The 20,829-nt window shown below is 52.2% G+C and overlaps 2 protein-coding genes and 1 non-coding gene across 3 annotated transcripts; 2 read left to right on the top strand and 1 right to left on the bottom strand.

Annotated features, from left to right (window-relative positions):
- Nucleotides 1–5,851: 5,851 nt before the first annotated feature.
- On the bottom strand, nucleotides 5,852–6,631 carry BDP55DRAFT_626498 (uncharacterized protein; the record flags this gene model as incomplete). Its single annotated transcript, XM_060571638.1, has 1 exon — nucleotides 5,852–6,631. One exon carries the CDS (start codon nucleotides 6,629–6,631, stop codon nucleotides 5,852–5,854), a length of 780 nt encoding a protein of 259 aa, XP_060435559.1.
- A 3,831-nt stretch (nucleotides 6,632–10,462) lies between these two features.
- Nucleotides 10,463–10,552, top strand: BDP55DRAFT_t33. The gene has a single exon. It is a non-coding gene; the product is annotated as a tRNA-Phe (tRNA).
- Nucleotides 10,553–11,041: 489 nt separating this feature from the next.
- BDP55DRAFT_599916 (F-box domain-containing protein) lies at nucleotides 11,042–15,061 on the top strand. The gene is made up of 2 exons (XM_060571041.1): nucleotides 11,042–11,655; nucleotides 11,714–15,061. Exons 1-2 carry the CDS (start codon nucleotides 11,250–11,252, stop codon nucleotides 14,836–14,838), a joined length of 3,531 nt encoding a protein of 1,176 aa, XP_060435560.1. The 5' UTR covers nucleotides 11,042–11,249; the 3' UTR covers nucleotides 14,839–15,061.
- The last annotated feature ends 5,768 nt before the right edge of the window (nucleotides 15,062–20,829 follow it).

Genomic DNA, 20,829 nt, shown 5'->3' on the forward strand with positions numbered 1-20,829 from the left:
TTGCCAGACTATTTTTGCCCGCAATGTGCCCTGTTTGGGCTGTTTAGGCCGATGCCTACCTACGGATATATACTTGAATACAGAGTACGGGTGCCTTTGCTCTATTCTAGCCCCCAACTTCGGATACCTATTCGTACGGAACTACGAATACAGACACGTCCACCACGGACGGCTCCACAGGACACTTGCTTGCTTTCACACCTACCAACTCGGCCGAAGGAGCAATGGGGTCCTCTCCACCCTCATTGGTCTCTTACGCCAAAACGACATTGTTCCATGCGTGCTTCTACGCCATCTTTTGCTTATTGACATGCACACGTTGAACGACGCATCCATATGTCGACTCATCTTTGTGTCACTACCCATCAGAACGGCGGACAGTGTCAATGTCAAATGCCAAAGTCGCCGTCGACGTCAACCTAGGGTCTTGGCGCGCGCAAACACCAGTACTGACCCATCAGACACGGGTGCAGCTATCCGTACAGATACATAGACTGCTGACTACCATACAACTTGCCTCAAACTTACACCACATACATGGTAACCCCAGGGACAGCCGGTGTCTACTCCTTGCAATGCAGCAACCCGACCACAAGCAGACGGGAGTATTTCTGGGCCATTCAGGCACTCGCCCACTTGCCTGACACTACATAACTAAAGAATAATCATGCCACCCCGCAGCTGCACAGCGGTGCACCGCATCGCAGGTCCGGAACACCACAAGCTGCATACCGGTGACACCCACTGTTGTCACTCCTCCTGGGCCGGCCTCGGGGAGCCGGGCGATTCACCATATGGTTGCCCTGGGTCCGCGCTGCGGGGGCGGGATTCTCGCTTGGAGATATGGCTGAATCGGCCGTAAACGATTTGACGGAACCCTGACGCCACGCCACCCGATTTACTTTGCTTCGACACGCGAACCGAAGACGGCCTCGCTCTTCTACCCACGCGGCCGGGTCCAACTTCGAGATGGCTGCCTCATCAAAAAGACACACCTGGATTGAGGCGTTTGCAATGTATCCCATCCACGAGCTTACCTAGTCCAGACCCAGCCATCGTCTCGGCGGACGACTCAAGCATGCCCACTCGGCCGACGGCAACTGACAGGTTACGAGCTATAACTTCCAAGTTCCGCCTTAGCCAGACAAAGGAACAGAGGCTCCATTACACGGGAATACTAGCTGTTACCCCTGTTCCCAATGCGGACTGCGAGGCAAAAGTCAAGACGCAGACCGGCTGCAACGAGGTCTTTTCAGTGGCAGGTGAGAGATGACACGTCTTGGTGGACGGATTGCCGCCAACCTGATTGTATCCAATCAAGCGTATCGCCGGCGCTGCAGGCGGGCGACCATTGGTGCAAACATCTTTGCAGACGACCAGGACTTTCTAAAGACCTTCCTTGGATTAGGTACAGACAGGTGTTCTCGTCATGTGCATCAACCAGCCCCCGACTCAGGGTAAATGGGAGCAACGTGGGATCGTTCTGGCCAACGAGCAGTGACTGTTAGAACCAACCGCATAGCAGCCGCATATGACCCGCCGCCCGCCGGAGTTGGCGATCACGGCGATGATACCCTCCAAAGAAAATGAACCCATCTGGCCAGTCGGGTCGATGAAATCTTCAGCAATGCTATCGAAGTTCTGCCAGCCGAGGGACGACCCCCTAGAGTTAGCGGTCCCAAGCTCTCAAGAAGTTCCCTGAGCCCCGCTCGAATACCACCCGTGGACAGCATCGATGCAACTGGCCTCAATTCCGGCTCCGAGCTTTACTGGAAACGGTTTTCTCTGCATGGTGCGGGGCCCGCGGAAGGACAGCCCTCGACAATTCTACCAGAGTAGCCAGACAGCAAGACTCAAACAGCTCGGTTTTGTGTCGTCATGTCACGCACGACTCGAATGACTTGCAGCGGCTACATCTCCTCGACCCTTTCGTATGCATGCCCGCTCATGTATCGACCAGGAAGATTTTTCTATTATTCTGCAAAGCGGCCGCTTCCCCTCTTTGTTGATTGCTGTCACAGGCTATCTGAATCGGTTCGGACTTCATGGGCTCCGTCTCCTGCGTCTTTGCTCTAACGGGCAGGGTCAAACAACAGACCGGCACCTCGGTCGCAATAAATGGAGCCTCTTTGGTGGCAGATCATACCCGCCAACTAATGAAGTCTGCGGGTTTGAGTGGCGCTACGGAGAGATTAGCTTGGATCGACGCTCCTATGTGTTGATTACCCGTCGGCCCCTTTTCTCTATTTACGGAGCACGTTTTCGACACCCAAAAAAAGACTTATTGAATGTACGTGGATCAGGGCCGATGAGTATTGAATGCGTTCGGCCTACGGAGTACCTCTTGACGTATTCCACTGCAGTTGTCACTGTGCCAGGTTCAAGAGCAGTTGAGCCAGAGGGTCGAGAGACCCCAACCAAGTGATTGGTGAGGCGGGCGGCAAAGGCTTTGTTCGCTCTCTGTGTCTCTCGTCCAACCTCATTTCTCAGCTACATTGACCGGGGCTTTCGGTGTCTTCGCAAACTCTCTATCACGAAGGAAAGAAGATCTGTTTCCTCTCTCACCACCTGTCCAAGGCCAATCAGCGGCTGAACCATTGACTTGGGAATTCGACTACCTTGAACTAAGGATCCTTACAACCAGGGCATCAGAGGGAGTTGCCCCCAAAGAGGCAGCTTAAACCTCAATAGGTTTCAATACGCGTGCCCAGGCTTGCAGGGCAGATCCACATCGACCTCTCGATTGCCCAATTGGCTCCTTTACGTGAGCGGCTTTGTCTTTTACAGTTTCATTGCCAAAACCGACAATTCAACTCGGAGGTGATCCTTCAGTCAGCTGCAAACTTGTCGCCAGGAAGCTCTGCTCAGCTCATTTCAAAGGGGCCAATAGGTGTACGGGACGACAACGTCAACAAAGACTGCTGACCTAGACCTAGGGTTTAAGAGCATCATACCATCAGTCCAACCTGACCATCCTCGGAGACCTAGGCCAAGCCGTATAATCTCACATGTAGCTAACCCTTCATTCCAAATGCCACGGGATAGATGGAACCTATCAACAACATCTACGGCCTTGCAACCTTGGCGGGGCAAAAACGTCGTCGCCTCCTTCGTTTCAGGGTCGCAGACTACGGATACGCCGAACCAGGCCGCCGGCGTATCGACAGCTGCCCCGGCCGCCAGTCTCGTTAGCCGCTACGAGTGCCTGGAATGAACAGATCTTGCAAATCTGCGGCGCCTTCGCGCCCGCCCGCTGTTATTTCCGGAACACCGCACCACCTCAATCTACGCCACTCGTCAATCCAAATTCCCAAGCAGACGGTGCGCCGCTCTCAACGGTTTCGGTGCGGCGGCTCGTCTTTGGTAGTGATTGGCGTCGGGGGGGCGTCCGTCATGAGACCTCTCCATCCCTCCACTTTGGGTTACCGCTTCGTTGCATTGATGACGTCCTTTGCGTGGCTGCGATGGGCTTGGGCGCGTCGATTCCGCTCCATCAGAGCTTCCAAATCATATGTCAATGGTTATTCCTTTGAGCATCTCCCATGATTTACCCGCTGTATACCGAAATTGATCTGGAAAACACTCTCCTCTTGTCTCTTACGCCTCTGTAACAAGTAAATGCTGACAGACGTTAGAGATTGCAAACCAGCGATGAGTTCCGCAAACAAACATGTTTACTCAATCTTCACAGCATAACATACTAGAGCGTCTCTTAAAGGCGCTACCTTGCTCAGCTGTGTCGTTGAACTTATTTGACGGGTTTCGTCTGATCACCGTTTCTTCTGGAATTCTCAGCCTCCCCGGTCCCTGTCGAACGGGCCGAGACGAAGCGTCATCTCTACTCGTTTTCCCCTCGGCCCCCCTCCCTTCCTCTGCGGGGTCTGACACGATGAACCGCTACGAAATTTGACTTCTGACTTTACTACAGTATGGTAGCATTGGAATTTCGCCACCAGTTGGTCTCCTGTCGACTTTCTAGTGTAATCGTTTGCCAATTACCAAGGTCGGGGGGTGGGCAGAAAATGAAAAACAGCAAAGATGAGCGGCATGGCGGGTATTCCGCTCGCCGGTTTTTGAATCTACGTCGTCCCCGGGGCCCTTGTCCTTTGTGCCGGCCCGGTTCGCGTGACTTTCCCGACTTGTAGGTCAACGCCGTTCGGTCACAGAAGGGCTGCCCCCAAGGGCTTAAATCACACAGTAAGGTACCTATACCCACTCCCCTTTTTCCTTGTTGGCGATCATTACCGTGGCCGCTGCCAGGTGAAAGCCAGTTCTGAGGCTTTGTATTTCTAATCTGCTTTTTTTGGGGGCCTTCTTAGATTATCATCGTCGCTGGGACGGCGGTAAATCGGCTACCAGATGTTGGCGTCCACCACCCCCGCGAATCCGGACCCGAATTTTGGTCCGGCTTGACGAGAGTTTTTGGGCATCCTTGCTGCTCCGGGGGAGGTTCACAAGGCTTGAACTTGAAGGCAGCGTGGCAGCCCACCAGATGCATGTTATCGACTGTCACTGCGTGGCGCGCAAGGGTCTTGGCGGTCCTGCTTAGAGTTTCTGCGTCGCAACTCTATTAGAGTTGTGGTTGCCTCTGATAGCAACTGCGAAAGGTTGTAAGTCCAGCTAGCTATCGTGGGTGTTGTACGGTTGGGGGCTAATTGATATCGAAGACTTGATAGGCCTTGGCAAGGGGGCTTTCTCTCCTGAGTGAGAGTCCCCTTCCCTCGCCGCCTCGCAATACCAGATAACTCTACTCCGTACACGGTGAAGATTCGGCGGATGCGATGCGATTTCCCCTGAAACATTCGAATCTCGGCCACGCTGGGGCATTGCGCAGTAAACGGCGGACTGTTCGGAAGATTGTGGATTACTACTCACTACGAAACGGGCGTTGGGAAGAAAGGGCAATCTTGGACTGTTCGGCCCTGGATATCGTTCAGATGACCGCTTCGAAGAGAAGCCCGGGGCAGCAGAGTTCGCAATCGGATCCCGTAATTTTTGGCATTCTCTCGGCCAGCGAAATTGCCGTTGACAAAGTTGTCAAAGCGGCTCACTTTGGGAAACGAAGCACGCCATCTTCGCCTCGCGATATGGTGCTCGTGCACCACACAAGCTGTCTTCATTCTCGGCGCTGACGACGACACAATTTGCAGAGTTGCATGTTGAGTTTGTTCAGTATCCGGAATGTCTTCGCTCTCGCAACCGGGCTGTCAGCGCAGCGCAGCGCTGGAGTGGAGGACCTAGACCACGATGGCGACATTTCGCCAGGCATGCTCACCATTGTGACCGGGGTTTGGAAATCGCGACCTGTTCGTTATCGAGGTCTATACGTATGATTGTACACCAGCTACCTAACTTGTAGGCCCATAGGCCTTCTTTATCGTTTCTGGATGCCATCCAACTTTGACAAGGCAACACACAAAACAATTTGCTCTTGAAAGAGGCAAGGGGGGTTGAAACTTTTGAACATGCGCTTGAAAACCTCTATACTTGAAGAACCACGACAGTTGTGAAGAGATACGTTGCAAGCCCAGGGGTCTGTCGTCGATGCCGCTACTCCGTAGATACCATCAGCTACGAGACAAGTGCTGCTCCACTAGCCGGAACTTCGGACCTTTTTCCGCAGTTGTAGTCACTGATGTCCAATTTTTACGGATACTCGAGACCCATATCACGAGCTGGTGATGAAGGCATTCGCAGATTTGAGCAGCTAGCTACTATACTACGTACAACTGCCGTGAAGATCATCCGAACGTGCCTTATCGATCACTTGCCTGTGTCAAAGTGCCAGGGGCAGGCCTCAGGATAGTGATGTTCAATACTCGACATGCGCTCGTCCTTGCAAAGGGCCGATTTACTTTACAACAGCATGTCTACACGCCGATAGCCTGGGGTTTGTTTCCCCCCATCGGCATTGTGTCCTAAGACTTTTTGGCTTGGCGCCTTGGTAAGCACGTAGGCCAGTAAGGTATACTTTTTCTGCCCAGGCGGCACTGGGCAGAGGGCGGACGCATCGGACGACAAAACACTTATGCACACAGACGTTGATTGTGCGAATCTTGCGAAGAATATCCGAAGTTCGTCTGCGCGCTGGCATGTTGGGGTTATGAGATTTACGAAGTTTCATACGACACAGTAAGAGCGACGGAGCGCGCCAATGGGAGGAACGCGGAATTCGACACGGGCTGGCAACGCCGAACTGGGTAGTCATCACCCACCAACGAGGCAACGACGGCTTGTGTTCCGTAGTCAGGTTCAGGGTGGTCGAGGGCCAATGAAAGTGAACTCTGTTGGGGGCTTCGTTCGACCCCGGTGCCCCGGAGGGTTGTTCGACCGCTTTAGCAAAGAAGTCCCGTTTCATGATAGCTGGCTCTTTCTGTACTCCGTACGGAGTAGTCATTGTTTGCCAAGAGCGCTGTGGTTCGGGGCCTTGCACGGCCTGTGCCCAAGAGGGCAGGTCAGCGGCGGTTGAGGAGTCCTGCGAGGCCCCGAATGGGACAGGAGTTCGGGGGGTTAGATGGGGATGGGGTCTTGCACTGTCCACGTCGGGAGATGCGCCGTAGAGCAGCGGTAGAGGTCGCTCGTTTGAACGCCTTTGGTGGGGTGGTTGCGAACGCATCGTTCTTGTCTCCATCCTTTCGCACGGCAAAGATCCCTACCCACCTATTGTGGTGTGTCGACATTCGACGACGACAATTATAGGCGACGACCGAACGAGCAGTGCGACACTGGCAGCGCGTGGCTTCCCCGGTAGACGCGTTGAATTACAGCCAGGGGTTATGGAAATAGAAGCGAACAGAGAGACGTTATTGACGCGCTGTATCCGTGTATGGCAATGTCACTAGGTGACTAGGATGCAGATAGGAGACTCTGCTCCGAGCCTCTGATTGCGGAAACCATGCTCATGGTGTCTCCCTGTCAGAGGGCTGTGATGTCCCGCGCCGTCACCCGTTACGTACGACTATATGCAACCTGGGAAGTATATTGGCGATCAAGGGCGAAGTTGGGTGTGTTGGGTCCGAATTCTTGTCTATCTTCCCTGCGTACCGGTGTGATGAAGAACCAAATTCCCCAGTGTTCTCTCTTAAATTTTCGGGTTTGATGGAGCTCGTTCGTACGTTGGGCACCACTGTCGATTGGACCGGCAGGCGGCGGATATTGAGGGAGTTGAAACTTGCAACGGGGTTCCTCCCAGGGAAGTTTGGAAGGGCGTTGAGAGGCGAGCGGGAGGACCCGCGGCGCCGGACCGGGGGGTCGGGGTTTGGGAAAGGGAAAATCGTTCTTTCGCTAGGGGCACTGGCGTGAGGTCGTTGTCTTCTATGTTTTGATTCTGGTTTAGACTGAATAGGGCGTTGTCAACTGCTGATCAGCATTGCGAGTTTTGTCTCCTTGCATTTTGGCCCCGTTGAAATTGTAACTCTCTTTGCACTTGCAGACTCAGTACATACGGGAACTACAAAGTTGACAGGGACTCCATTTCGGACGAAGCCCCTGAAGGCTGAGCAAGAAGTTTAGTGTAAGGAAGCTTCGGATGAGTGCCAGAGTTCCTATTGAACTGGGGGTTATGTTCAGGCTTTGCCTGCTCTCTCTGCACCGAAGCTGGACCGCGGGAAGACGGAATGCTGCGGTGGCCATGGCAGGTACACTAGACGTGAGGAAATAGGATGGACGACGGCATCAGCGGGAGAGAGCTCATCTCGAATGCCTGTCCTAAGACGAATCTAGGCAACTTTGCAAGGAGTTTATGGGGGGTGATGGTTCGTGTTCATGGTGTATGTCTTTTTTGCTCATTGAAAGGGCTTGGCACAGTATTTTACCTGCGTCAAACCAGAAATGTTTTCCCAGAAGGGGCAGTAAGTTCAATTGACCCTGGTTCGTGATCCCTTCTTCATGAGACTTTCTTGTCAGGGACAACCCACACAGGAGAGGGAAACACTGGATCCTAGGTTAAGGAGTCGTGGACTGCAGTCTTCTGGGCGTATCGGGAAGTTTCTTAGATGACTTTCATTTTGACTTTTTGACAGCCGTTTTGACAGGGCCCCTTTCAGCGTTGGCTCCAAAACGCTAGACCTGGAAGGGGAAAGAAGACACCCGCGGGCAAGACTGGGCCCCCCGTCGTTCTGGCCCGTACCGTATAAGGGACGTCTAATATCCGTAGTCTTTGGTAAGATGTGTGTATCCGTATGTTGTGAGTTTGTGTGCCGACAAGGCCGGGGAATGCTCTCATTGCCCATTTTCCTTACGTGGAAGTCTTTTCTGCCCGTATTGATTGTTCAGCCTTTTGGAGCGAGTCGAGGCCAGGGCTTGTTATGCGAGGAGCGCGGAGTGTGATTAGGTAGCTGTCGATATCTGTGGTAGGGGCCCTGTGGTGTTTTTCATGGTGGGCTCCATGTCCACATCCACAGATATAATGGAGACGCTCTCTTGGCCCGAATGAATTGCCTTTCTGCGCTCTCCTCTCCGTCCAAGCGCGGCCCAAGGGAATGGGCGACTATGCGGAGACCTACGTCACTCTGACCATAACGATGTGGCTCCCTTCTCTCACAGATTTGACTCGGCCGTTTTTGAATGAAGTGGACTTGGGAGGTGGATATTTGTATGGTTACCCTAGGATCCTGGATGTCGTTCTGGGTACCCATGCGGTGGGGGATGTTGGAATCTTGTGGTTCGGGGCCAGCCCCCGGAAGTCGGGAATTCTTAATATTTTGTGTGTCTGCTCAGTTGACTGTCAGTGCGCTACAGTGCACGGTCTTTGTGATAGATGAGAGATCATCAAGAAAATCTGGGAATCGAGGGATACAGTGATAAGTCCTGACTCAGTGGTGGAGGAAACTGCCTCAGATGCCATGATCTGATGATCGAGAGAGGGCTTGAGCCGCTTGACACCCCTGAGTTTGTATGGATGAAGTCGCCGAGGCATAATAGCTGTCTATCGTATCAAATAGCCCCGGAGATTCAAGTAAGTCTCTGCTGTGCCGCACATGGGTTATTATAGCGACGGCTGAAGCGCGAAAAAAAGGAACTGGACCGCACCGATGGGATTTGTTAGTATCCGCCCCCGTGAACAGAGTACTCCGTACAGAGCGACCCGCGAGAGTCAAGAGCGCGGGAGAGTGTGGGAAGAGGACCCTTGACATCCGAACACACAAGTTCCAGGGGAGGGTTTCCACTCGTTCTTCGTAGGGCTTCACCGAAGATGGAGATTTGGAGGTGCCAGGGCCCAGGGACGAAGGGGGGTGCGAAAGAGAGAATGGGAAATGGGAGGGGACTGGGCCATGGTCTCTTGGCACCGTTACGCGGCCCAGCCCCGGGAACCCTGTGTGTTGGTAACCGGGCTGAGATTGCCAGATTGCTCTGCCTTGGCCGCGCGACTCATGTTGTGCGGAACTGCGGCAGCATGATGAGTCGGTGTCCAAGATTTGAAAAGTTGGGGGTGTGTATCCGCAAGGCGTATGTGCTTCTTCTCATGAGAATGGTGATGGGAGGCGATGCCACGATGACGGTGCAAACTGCAAAGACGCTCGATACTTGGTAATTGAGCCGCTAAGAGTTGACTCTGTGCTGGTGTCGCAGCAGGCGGGAAAGAAGATAAAGGTCTCCGGAGGCCGCTTTGGAGTCTTTGGGAAGACACGAGGCGGAACCAAGGTAATTGGATCGGAACAGGTCCGTCTTTGGGGGCGTACCGGAATTCCATGATACCACTTGGGGCGGCTGTGGTCGGTGGCTGTCACGGTTCAGGCTGACCGTCGGCCGCTCGGTGGTGCCATGGTCGATTTGCACTCCGGGGCACAGAGGCCCGGTACTCTTGTCTAATAGTACCTTCGCATACGGACAGGGAACTTGGAGGAAACTCGGTCGAGCAACATCGTAAAGTTGAAATTGTTTCAAGAAGAGGGCCCGATTGCTGAGGTGGACCGGGACAAACGAAAGCAGGTCAGCAGGATGAGGCCGATATTAACTGCCATCCTTACCAACGCGGCGGGCCCTGACTGACACTGCTAGCGTGGACTTGTTGGTTGCGAACTTGTCGTAAATAATCTGTCAGATTGTTGTCAGCCGTTATTGTCCCTTGTCTCGGCATGTCAAGCAAACTGTCAAACCTGCCGCACTCGCGCGTCAATTCTTCTGAGAAACCTTGGGGCTGCTGGAGGAGTCGGGAGAGAACCCGAAACAGCTGAGGGGGAAGCTGACGAGAAACAATATTCAGCAAACCCCTTGCCCCCTTTTTTCTGTAATTCGCCCTCTTGATGGAGGCCACCTGCCGAGTGCTTCCTGCATTTCCATGTGTTTCCCTCAGGTACAGTCGACCACCACGATCTATCTCTTCTTGTCAACGTTCGGAAGGGCGAACTCTCGAAGTCCCACTCCAGGAGACCAACTAAGCGTTGCGAGATTGCTCCCCACTTGCAATGGGGACTTGTTCTGCTTGCGCCAGGGATTCCGACATCGCAATTCGAAGATCGTGGCGGACATAGCTCAGTTGGGAGAGCGTCAGACTGAAGTCAACTTCAATCACTTAATCTGAAGGTCGTATGTTCAATCCACACTGGCCGCATCTTCACCTTTTGTCATTCCTCCCTGAGGCTGCGTTGGGAATGTTTGATTCTTGTTCCATGCTTGGATTGCATTCGACTTGGTTGTGAGAGTTGATACGTCTATAGTGTAGCGGGTGGTCTCAACATCCATTAGCTCCGTCAGGTACTTTTTTCCTTCTCATTGAGTCATTGAGGCCAATTAGCGCGGGAAGACTTTTTGACACTGCGGTTGCTTCGGCGCATCGAAGTTGTGGCAGTAGCGAAGACTGATGTGAAATGACAGCAAGCGTTCACATGTGGCCGATTAGCCAAATGTATCAACCAGTTGATTGGTTCTCTGTCTATATCCTACATGAAGTGGACCTGATTGACAAAACGTTTTGGTGATGGTGTTGATGACGGCATTGAAGTGATTCCGATAAGAAAACCGCTACACCCCGCCACTGATAAGCACCGGCCCGGGGATGTTCCATCGCCCGCAATCTCCCGGGACGGTAGGTCATTTCGTCACGAAACGCGACCACGAAAAGCTTCACTTAGGCATCATACACGAATTAGACACGTTATCACACCCTCAAGTAGCAATCGATTCGCAATTCCCCCGCATTCCGCGCATACTTGTTCTTTCGAACATAGCATCTACATCTCCCAAGACTGTGCACATTGTCCTTGCACAGTCGCCCGCCACCTGCCCACGACCTCCCGTTCCACAGCTTTATGCAACATTGGCCGATAGAGTCTTCAGAAACGCAACATCAACAAGACAACCCTACGGACACCACCACTTCAGTTCAGCATGGCTTTTGTTCGCGTCAGCAGCCCAACGGCGTCGCTGTCCTTCGTCGCGAGGAGACAGGCAGCGCATCCCCAAGATCTGTTCCAGATGGAGGGCACCGTGACTCATCTGACGCCGTCAGCGCCGCCCAGCTCGACGAGAAGCTTCGTCGGCTGAGTGTTGATGATCCAGCCTCTGCCGAAGGTTACTCAGCCGTCGCTGGTCAGCGAGTGATTGATTACGAAAATGCGCAAACTCCGTCGACCCCTCGTCAAGCCTTGGGCTTCAAGGTCATCAAGCGATCTGATAATCGACCCGATGGCGTGCAGTTGACAGACTTCCCAAATGGTATGCAGAACAAGAGGGAGAGAATACACTTGGAATCTCGCTGACGCATTGATTGTAGAGCTTCTGACCCATGTTCTATCTCACCTACATCCTGATTCGCACTCGGCGATAGCTCTCGTGTCAAAGCGCTTTTACTCGCTTGTCACCACGCCCCATGCGTGGCGAATGGCCTTTCTTCGATTCTTCCCGGGTCACGATAGTCTAGCCACAAAGTCTGACGAGCAGAGTCGCGCAGGGCCATTGGACCATGACTCTTTTGAATTCGTCCGCTCAGAGTCTCGCTACTTTTCTCGCTTGACTTCTCTTGCGACGTGGAGAAGCGAATACCTACTACGGACCCGTCTTCTGCGGGGCCTCATCAGAGGGAAACCGGGCACAAAGCCCGGCGGCATTGGGGCAACTGGCCGAAGCAGCAAGAAGACAAGTGCTGTCTTGACCTACAACTCGAAGCTGCCTTGGGCTGTGACACACATCCACGCCGACTTCACTGTCAAGAAGGCTCCTCGGGTTATTCACGGTGCTGCCGACCTCGGTACCGCGACCTTGAGTGACTCTTTCATTGGCAAGGTGGAAAAATGGGGATTCAGAGACCCTTTCACTATTCTACAGCTAGACGAGGTGTTCCCCAATCTTGAGCCATACGGTGTCGGCGATGGACCCGCCGCGTGCCCGAACGTCATGGATGTCAGCCAGCCCTACGGCATGCTCTCCGGCGAAGGCTTTCCGGGCGGTCGTGCCTACTACCGCCCGATCAATGAAATGCATGGCCGGTATCTTGGTAGCGACACTGGCGTGATCGACACCTACCCCGACATTCCTAAGATCCCTGAATTGTCAGAAGCGATCTCTGCTGTTTGGGTTGCCAAATCCACTGCTGTACCCAACATCACGCACTCCACGGTCGGTATTATTACGGGCTCTACCCTCGGAATCGTCACTACGTATGCGCTTCACGGAGACGGCAGTGGTCCGCGGCATCCTAATGGTGAGATGACAGCGCGATGGGTGCTCAGCCCCGGTGTTCCGATTGTCTCAGTCAAAGTCGACGATCAGTATACTCAGAAGCGCAAGACTGCCCAGCGCGTCTGGGCTGTGGCTCTCAACGCGTTGGGGGAGGTATTCTACCTGGTGGACGTGCCGAAGACGAGTTTGGAGCGATCTAAAGGCGAAGATGTTACCAAGAACGCATGGTTCGCTGGACGCTCAGTCTATTGGCGGCTTATCGATGACTCCCGTCGCCAAGCTCGACCTGATGAGTTCGACAAGCATGCTCTCCGAGGTGCTTATTCTCCTCGATCTCCCGCAGACGCGATGAATCTGAGCAAAGAGCAGCTTGTTGCGGAAGCCCGTGAGATCGAAAAGTTTCTCCGTTACAAGCCGTGGCATTTCCGTAAGGTCTGTGATGGCTGGGATATGCGGAGAAGACTGGAGGTTGATTTCGCAAATGATGACGCCGAGTGTGCCGGGGAGGTTATCGTCTCCATCGACTGCGGGCTCGATGAGGCACACCCCCCAAGCGTCACTCGCTATGTCCGAGCCATGTTCCAGACGCCGCGACAGACTGAAGAAAGCGCGGATGATGCTTCTGCCGTCCAGCAGGATATTCCACAAGTGCAGCAGTCAATATTTGGACCGGGAAGAGATTACAAGCAGGAGTCTCAGTCCAAGCTCACCAAGACTGCGGCAAAGGGCGATATTACGCCTACTTCGTCCGGGTCCTTGACACCCCAGGCAAAGCTCGATTCCATGGATGAATGGGCCGCTGCTACAATGTCGCTTGGCAATCATGGAGACTCGGAAATCACTACGTCGGCTCTTGATCTGTCGTCACACGCACTTCTCACACTGACAGAAGACCCTCTCCAATTTGGGTACAGATCTGCTACCACTCCTACGATGACACCACAGACGGCCGAATCGGTGACAGAAATTCCTGGTCGACGAACTCGAATGCTAGCCGTGGGTACCAAGGACGGGTCTGTCGTTGTTTGGAATTGTCGCGAGCAACGCAGTATATCCGTTATCTCCCCTCTTCGCATCATTCAAACAGAGTCCCCCGAGATCAGTTGCTTGGCCTTGACGGCTTTATACCTGGTGCACGGCGGAAATGATGGCTTAGTGCAAGCATGGGACCCGCTAGCATCTTCGCTCGAGCCTATGCGTACCCTAAATGGACGTTCAAACGGACGGGTACCTCGTCATATGATGACGATGAACCCCGCGCTTCCGATCGACACCTACTCGGCTGCTCGAGCCATCTATCTCGACCCTGATCCTACTGTGTTGCGTGGTATCACATCTTTCGGTGCCTTCCTGCGTTACTGGTCTTATAGCGCCACTCACCAGCCGCCTGGTCGTAAACGTCGGCTTCGACACGCTGATGTCCACGGCCGTCTTGCTACTAGGCGCCAGGGTGGGAATGTTTCAGGTTACATTGCCGCTGAGACTGCAGAGCTTCGACGAGAGGAAGAGCAGGACATCAAGGAAGAAGCCTGGTTGCGTAATAGGTTTGGCGTTGGCGCCTTCGGTGACTTGACCGAGGAGGAGGCTCTCCAGTATGCCGAGATGATCTCTCAAGAAACACTCCTACTCGAGGAGCAGCGTCATACTAGCGCCAGCGACACTGGTTCTGCTGCCGATGCTGGCTTCGACACGGTATCATCCTTAAGCGCAAGTACTGTGGACACAGTCACACCAGAGCCCAGTATCACTGGCTTCACCCCGCCGCCCCCCGTCGAAGAAGAAGACGAGTACGAACAGCAGCTTCAGCAAGCTCTTCGACTTTCTCTGATGGAGGCCACTGATGATGTTGCCCAGTCTCCCCGCAAGAACAGCTCCAGTGATTTCGAATTTTCGATTAAGTACAAGTCCAAACCGGCGAAGAAGACAATAAAACGAACACCCTCCATGTCTCCCCCAGCAAGCTACAAGCCAGTCGCAGGAGCCAAAGCAGGCTCTTCCAGCAAGGCCACACCTCGGGACGATGACCTTGAGTTGGCTCTCTTGCTCAGTAGTGCTGGATCGACCAGCCACTCCGCGCCACGAGACGATGATTTAGAGCTGGCTTTGCAGCTGAGTCTGCAGGAAAATGGTGCCGACGATTTCTCGGGCCTGGGTATCCAGCAGGAGCAAGAGGAGTTTCCGATGCTGGAGACTCGGGGCAAGGGCAAGGGCAAAATGTGAAGTCCGCAATTTCAGGTCGTCGCAATGGCTGTTGAGTTATCTTGTCCGGTTGTGATTTTGGTTCGCTATCGTTCTGTCCCCTGCTTGACTGCAGATACTGCTTTTGTTTCACTCCTTCTACACGCCAAATTTAGACTCTGCGTTTTAGGCCACTAGCATATTTACCCTAGGATACACTTAACCAAGAGTCAGTGAAATGTGCACTTTGAACCGCATAAGAACTATTCGCCTGCTCATATGCATGAAGCCTTGTGACTGGTACTTGATTAAGTCTGCTTTCAAACCATGGCGCACGTCTACGTTAAGAAGCCCGGAAATGTTCCCTAGTTCAGAGACGATATGATGTAAACGATAATAACTGCCTACCACGGGAGCTCCTTCGTTGGTCTGGCTGTTCAGAGCCCACAGGAACAGGCGAGTGCTACGTAATCTCAGTGCCATGGCCACGTCCAACTGGGCACAGCAAGATACTGTATGAGATTCATAGATCCCTTCACAACAGGTAATTCTCGCCTACCCTCACGACGCCATCAATAATCAAGCGATGACTAGTTTCTTCTTGCCCACATGCCAACTCGAACAAACGGGGCGGCTCTACGGCACTTGTCATGACTGCACAAGGTCCGAGTTTCTGTGCACCTTGATTGGGCGCCCTTTCGTTCGCAGGCCGCATCTGACAGGCAGAAGATCCCGTGGACTTGAACTCCGCCCGGCGGCGGCCTGCGGCCGGAGGACCGGAACGTGTGACATTTGGTATTCATCCGGAGATGCAGCTTTTCGGCATTCGATTTCCTGTCGATGACGACCAACTCTGACCATTACAGATCCCGAGATGTGGCGTGAGGTTTCTGATGTGTTGCCTCCAGTTTGAGTATCAATTCTCGTCTTGGCTTCTTCGTCCACGTATGAGCTCATACTTTTGATACGTCCTGGTTGATAATCGCATAAGATACTACCTAAAGTAAAGACTCCTTCTTTATTGATCTTTAAACTTGTCCATTCAGACTTTCGAATATCAAGCAGCCCAGAAATTTGTAGAATCTTGCCAGGCACCCGCTGGTGTCACCCCTGTGGCCGCACGCAACAGCTCGGCTAATATATCTCTTCGACCAGAAGCCTCTGCGACCAGCACAGCCGTGACTCCTTCAGAACTCGCAGCGTAGGGGTCCGCACCATAGTGGAGGAGAACTTTCACAATCGAAAGATGGCCATATGAAACTGCCCAACACAAAACCGTTTTTCCCGCTATGATCACGTTGTTCTATATCGACTGATCCAGTTGATAGGAGTGTGTGAACAAAATCCGGACGATCATTGTGAATCGCCCATGCCAAAGGCGCCCATCCATCCACGTCTTTGTCATCGATACCTGGACAACTAAACCAGAGAAGGACGCGGAGGACGTCCAAGCAGCTACGTGAGCTAGCCCAAGAGAACGCATTTCGTCTATCTTGGTCAATACTTCCCATATCGATCTTCTTATTTCTAAGAAGAAGTCTGACTGCGTCAGCGTGTCCATTCCCAGATGCCCAAGACAGAACCTTTATTGAGTACGATATCTGGCGTTCAAGCAGGAAGCTCGGCTTATCTATTGATATAGTGCTTAGGCTTGCCGTCCAGATCTTTCATCTCTGTCTCTTCTGATTTGCGTGCTTCACAGCTGATCTGTGACCTCTCACTACCTACGTACAAGATTAGTCACGATCAGTGCCGTAGAATAGATATGTAGCACCAGAAAAGGGTCTACCTGGGCCACGATGGACGACAAATAAGGTCGATACCATGCTTCTATTCCTGTGCAAACAATGGGCTGGGTTACAATTGTTTTCGGCAATTAGCTAGGTTAGGTTTTGTGAAAGGATATGACCCCTTGACCTTAGTCCCCTGATTCCGACATCTTCCTTTATTAAAGAACGAAATTCAAACTTCGAGATCACACGATAATTGAATACTACTTACAGTAGGTTTGTGAGCGTCTATAAACAGGATCCAGCTTGTTCCTCATTCCCGCATGATATTCTTTACCGCACCAAGCCATGGGCTGAGTTTGGTGTTGTGCAGACAAAGCACACTGGTCAGGCATGCATCCATGTTTGCAGCAGTCAAATGGCTTTACCACAAACACTCACTCAGACGACTGTGCGGACAGCTTCCTGCCTTTGTGCATTGAAATCTTTCAATTACAAGGGATGGTAGAGGCACGCTTACCGCTTTCCATTAGGTGGATGATGATCATCTTCGGGTAGCTAAGTTTATGTTAGTGTTGGCCTTGACAGATGACCCCCTCCCCTCAGTCATTCAGCATCGCCTTAGAAATCCATTCATCGCTGTCCATCGAATCGCCTGAAGCTGCTACCACTTCTCAAGTTCAGCTTATCCAAAGGAGCTGTCTCCTATTGTCCCTGTTCCACAATACCTTGCTCTAAGGTCCTAGGTCCCAAGGCTATCGACTACAAGAACTCATGAATAACCTCAAATTTCCGTCGTTGAGACTCTACTACAAGCCCTTCAAGCTCATTGCCTCGAACCGTCTCTAAAACGCCGTTGGATCTAAACACGCATACTGCGCCACGACAGAACCAAACCATATCTACTCAGTTCAGCGCCATAACTTGACCAACAGTGAGAAAGAAATAACAAGAAGCAAAAAGCTCCTAAAGAGAATAGCTAAAATTCGCCAACAAAAATACAATCGCGTCTTTCCATCGCCTCTCGGCCTCTAAAACCTCGACACCCACTCAATCGACGAAGACATGGCTGGGCCCTCATATGATCCTCAAGATGCAGAGGCGACCAGACTTACAACGCAAGTGAACGAACTTACGAAGGAGAACAAGGCATTCTATGAGAGAAACCTTCAAGATGTTAACATAGCGAGGAAGGCTGCGGACCAAAACGTAAAGGATTGCAAGGCCGACATAGCTCACATTGAAAAAAACCAGGAAAGGTTAATAAAGTCCATGCTGGTTGATTGGGATGAACGACAGAAATCGGCGCCAGAGAATAAATGAAGCCGCATGGCAAAAAGCAAGTCATTCACTACGGAAAGCCAGATCATGGTCAATCGGCCCGCTACTCCTCGCTACATACCTAGCCAAGCCGTCTTGGTGATAAGCAATCTCAGCCGCTGGGTATTGATCATACTATCGACCGCGCTTGCTCTATACCGAGGTGATCGAGTTTATTGGGCTTATTACTTGTTATGCTTCAGCAGTATTTTCATGGAGGCGGTTCTCATAACACGTTCTTTACCCTTGATAGGAGTCATCAACTTAAATAGGAATTATTACCTTCAATTTGCTGGATCTGATGCAGTGGAGAGAAGGCGCTTGGGTCAGGCGTTCATGCAATCGCGGCAATTAACAGTCCCGCCATGAACATCCTCTTAGACGCTTTGCTAATGATTTAACCGCCTCTGTGTAGCCCCAGAACCCGTTGGAGAATCTCCATGGATGAGAATAGACGTTCCTCGGTTTAATTTGGGTAAAGGCCGTTCATCTCCGAGTGACGCAGGATTGCCGACCCAAATATCAAATGCAAAACGACGCAATGAACTTTGAACACTGCGCCTGATGAAACCCCCCTCCGCCCTTCATCTTCTTCGACAACTCCATCTACCACTTTTCATTGAATCGTTTTGGCGGTATTGCCATTGAATTCAATGTCTTACTTGCTCACAGCAGCTTGCTCTCTCCTCTCAGCCTTCCATCCATGATGTCTACCTTGCCGCGGGGTTCCAGATCTCGAACCTACCGATTATAAGACCCGATGCCCAGTCCCGTAATTCTCGTTCTTCTTCACAGCTTTTCTCCCAGAAAAGTATCAGACTCCTTGCCTCGAATCTTCTGCAGAGAGCCACCCGTTATTTGGACACTGCACTCACTCCCACAATCCCTTCTTTATACTCCATGTTTGGACAAAAGCCTCGAGCCATCCGCCAACGTCAAAAGCCCCAAAAGACTCCTCCCACGCTGTCTCAGCTAGCCAGAAGCTACCTCGATAGCCCCTCGCCCGACGACAAACATGTCTGGAAACAAGTCAACCGATGGCATGATTGAGGCTCTCAATGAAATAGTAGCCAATGGGCCCAAGCCCTCGGATAAAGTCACGATCGCGGAGGCAGCAGAACTGCTGAAGGAGTTGCAGATCGCGGTTGACGCGAAGGCAAAGTGAGATTGGAGCTATTTATGCCTCGGGCGAAAGGCCGTCTCTTATGCAGAGCCAGATGACGGGCACTCGGCTCGCCGCTCCCTAGCTTGGACTTGAGTCATCTAGGTGACAAGCAATTGCCCGTTATTCAAGTAATGTTATGGCTAGGCAGAAATTGCTCGAAGCAGACCCTTGCAGCGACTCTGTAATTTTCGTTTCAGGGTCCTGTGGCTAGTATCATTAGTTCGTCAGTCGAAAACCTCCCAAAAAGATGAAAAAGAATCATTCTTAAAATTTATTCCCTCTTGAGGACCTCAGACTGCCCTTTAATGTGCCATGCGTGCGTGAGTGAGGCGTTGAAGTGGGGAGTAATAAAGCGTTGTCTCATGCCGATAAAGAGAGTCAAGCCCGGCTTAAGAAGGTCCATATAGACTTGGAAGACCAAAGCGCGGTGGACACAAAACTTGGATACGAGATCGGATGCGACCATTTCATTACGGTCACCTTATCCCCGAATACCCGAGCCGTTTTGAACTAAGGAATACAGATCGCTAGCAAAATACAGATCAGACACGGCAAAGGTAATCTCCTATAGAGGAGGAGACGGGAGATTTGCTTTAAAGGCGTGACTGAGCCACGTCGTTGCAAGTATTGCCATGATTGGGCGAGCGATAAATCGGAAATCTCTGTTGGGAAGAACGTATCAAAGGTCAAGGGGGCGTGGCGCCTAACAAGACCACCAAGGGCGTCAAAGAATATCAATACTGTGGTACTGTTTCTCCGTGAAGAAGAAACATTGATTTGGCGAGAAGGGCTAGATGCATAAATCTCAAACCATACATGAGTAGCATGAGGGCAACTACAGGATGCATAATGTGTTTCCTTTCCGTTCCATTACTGACTAGATGCTATTCCGGCGGACGAGACCTGGTAATGAGGGGCTTTTCGTCGAAATCCTCCGCGTGTGGTGGTCTGATGATGCTGCCGATGGACCGACACTATCGTCTTTGTATCATTGATCTCACCATCAGGCCGTTAGTTACGTCTACTGATGTCGCCTATCAGACGATGCCCGGGGAGTGGAACCATGGTTTTGAGGATTCTAGCTCCGGGATGCCGGGCTGACCGACGAGGGCGTCGTTGTGCCGGGCATACCGTTGTTAATGTGGTAGTGATACCGCGAGATGGGGTCCCAGGCACGTCGGCGCAGACTATATGGCGTCGTGATGTCGGGCACATCAGTCTGTGCCGACTCCTCGATGCCGTGTGTGCCGCAGGAGGTGCGGCATCGTCAGGAGGGCGGTCCTGGGGGTCAACAGACAGTCATCACTCCCATATCTCGTCGTGACGACTTCTGAAAAGTAAGATGCATGGCACTCAAACAGAGAGCTCGGATGTTCATTTTTATAGTAGAGCAAGAAGTGGACTTCGGTTTGCCGTTCAGGCCCTCCAGAGTGGTCTTCTCTGATCGCTATACTTCGTCGCCGATCTGTGACCCCTTGCTACGTAAAGGTAAACGCTGATCTTTTGATATAAGATCAGACTGTTCAAAAACCAAGCCCAGTCGTAAAAGAAGCCGTCTGGCAAGACTTCTAGGGGAGGAGGGGACAAGTTCAGACGTAATTGTTCGCCAAGCTATACTTCCACCCTCCTAGCCCGGCCTACCTCAGTACCTATCCACAAATCTTGGCTAGAACATATTTCTCTTATCCTGGTTGTCCTAGAATTAAAGGAATGGCCTGAGCCTCCGCGGAGAACAACTTCAGACCCATGAGGCGAAAGACCTTGATCGTTAGGGGGATGGTTCAACGCAAAGTCATTACCTGCAGGTCTCAATGGGAA

This window comes from Colletotrichum godetiae, assembly GCF_030913485.1.
Source record: "Colletotrichum godetiae strain CBS 193.32 chromosome Unknown BDP55scaffold_3, whole genome shotgun sequence".
NCBI lineage: Eukaryota > Fungi > Ascomycota > Sordariomycetes > Glomerellales > Glomerellaceae > Colletotrichum > Colletotrichum godetiae.

Excerpts from the sequence above, each read along its gene's own strand:
- BDP55DRAFT_599916 (XM_060571041.1), top strand. The coding sequence starts at position 11,250 with ATGCAACATTGGCCGATAGAGTCTTCAGAAACGCAACATCAACAAGAC. Across the intron at positions 11,656-11,713 it reads GTTGACAGACTTCCCAAATG|AGCTTCTGACCCATGTTCTA; the intron begins GTATGCAGAACA and ends CATTGATTGTAG.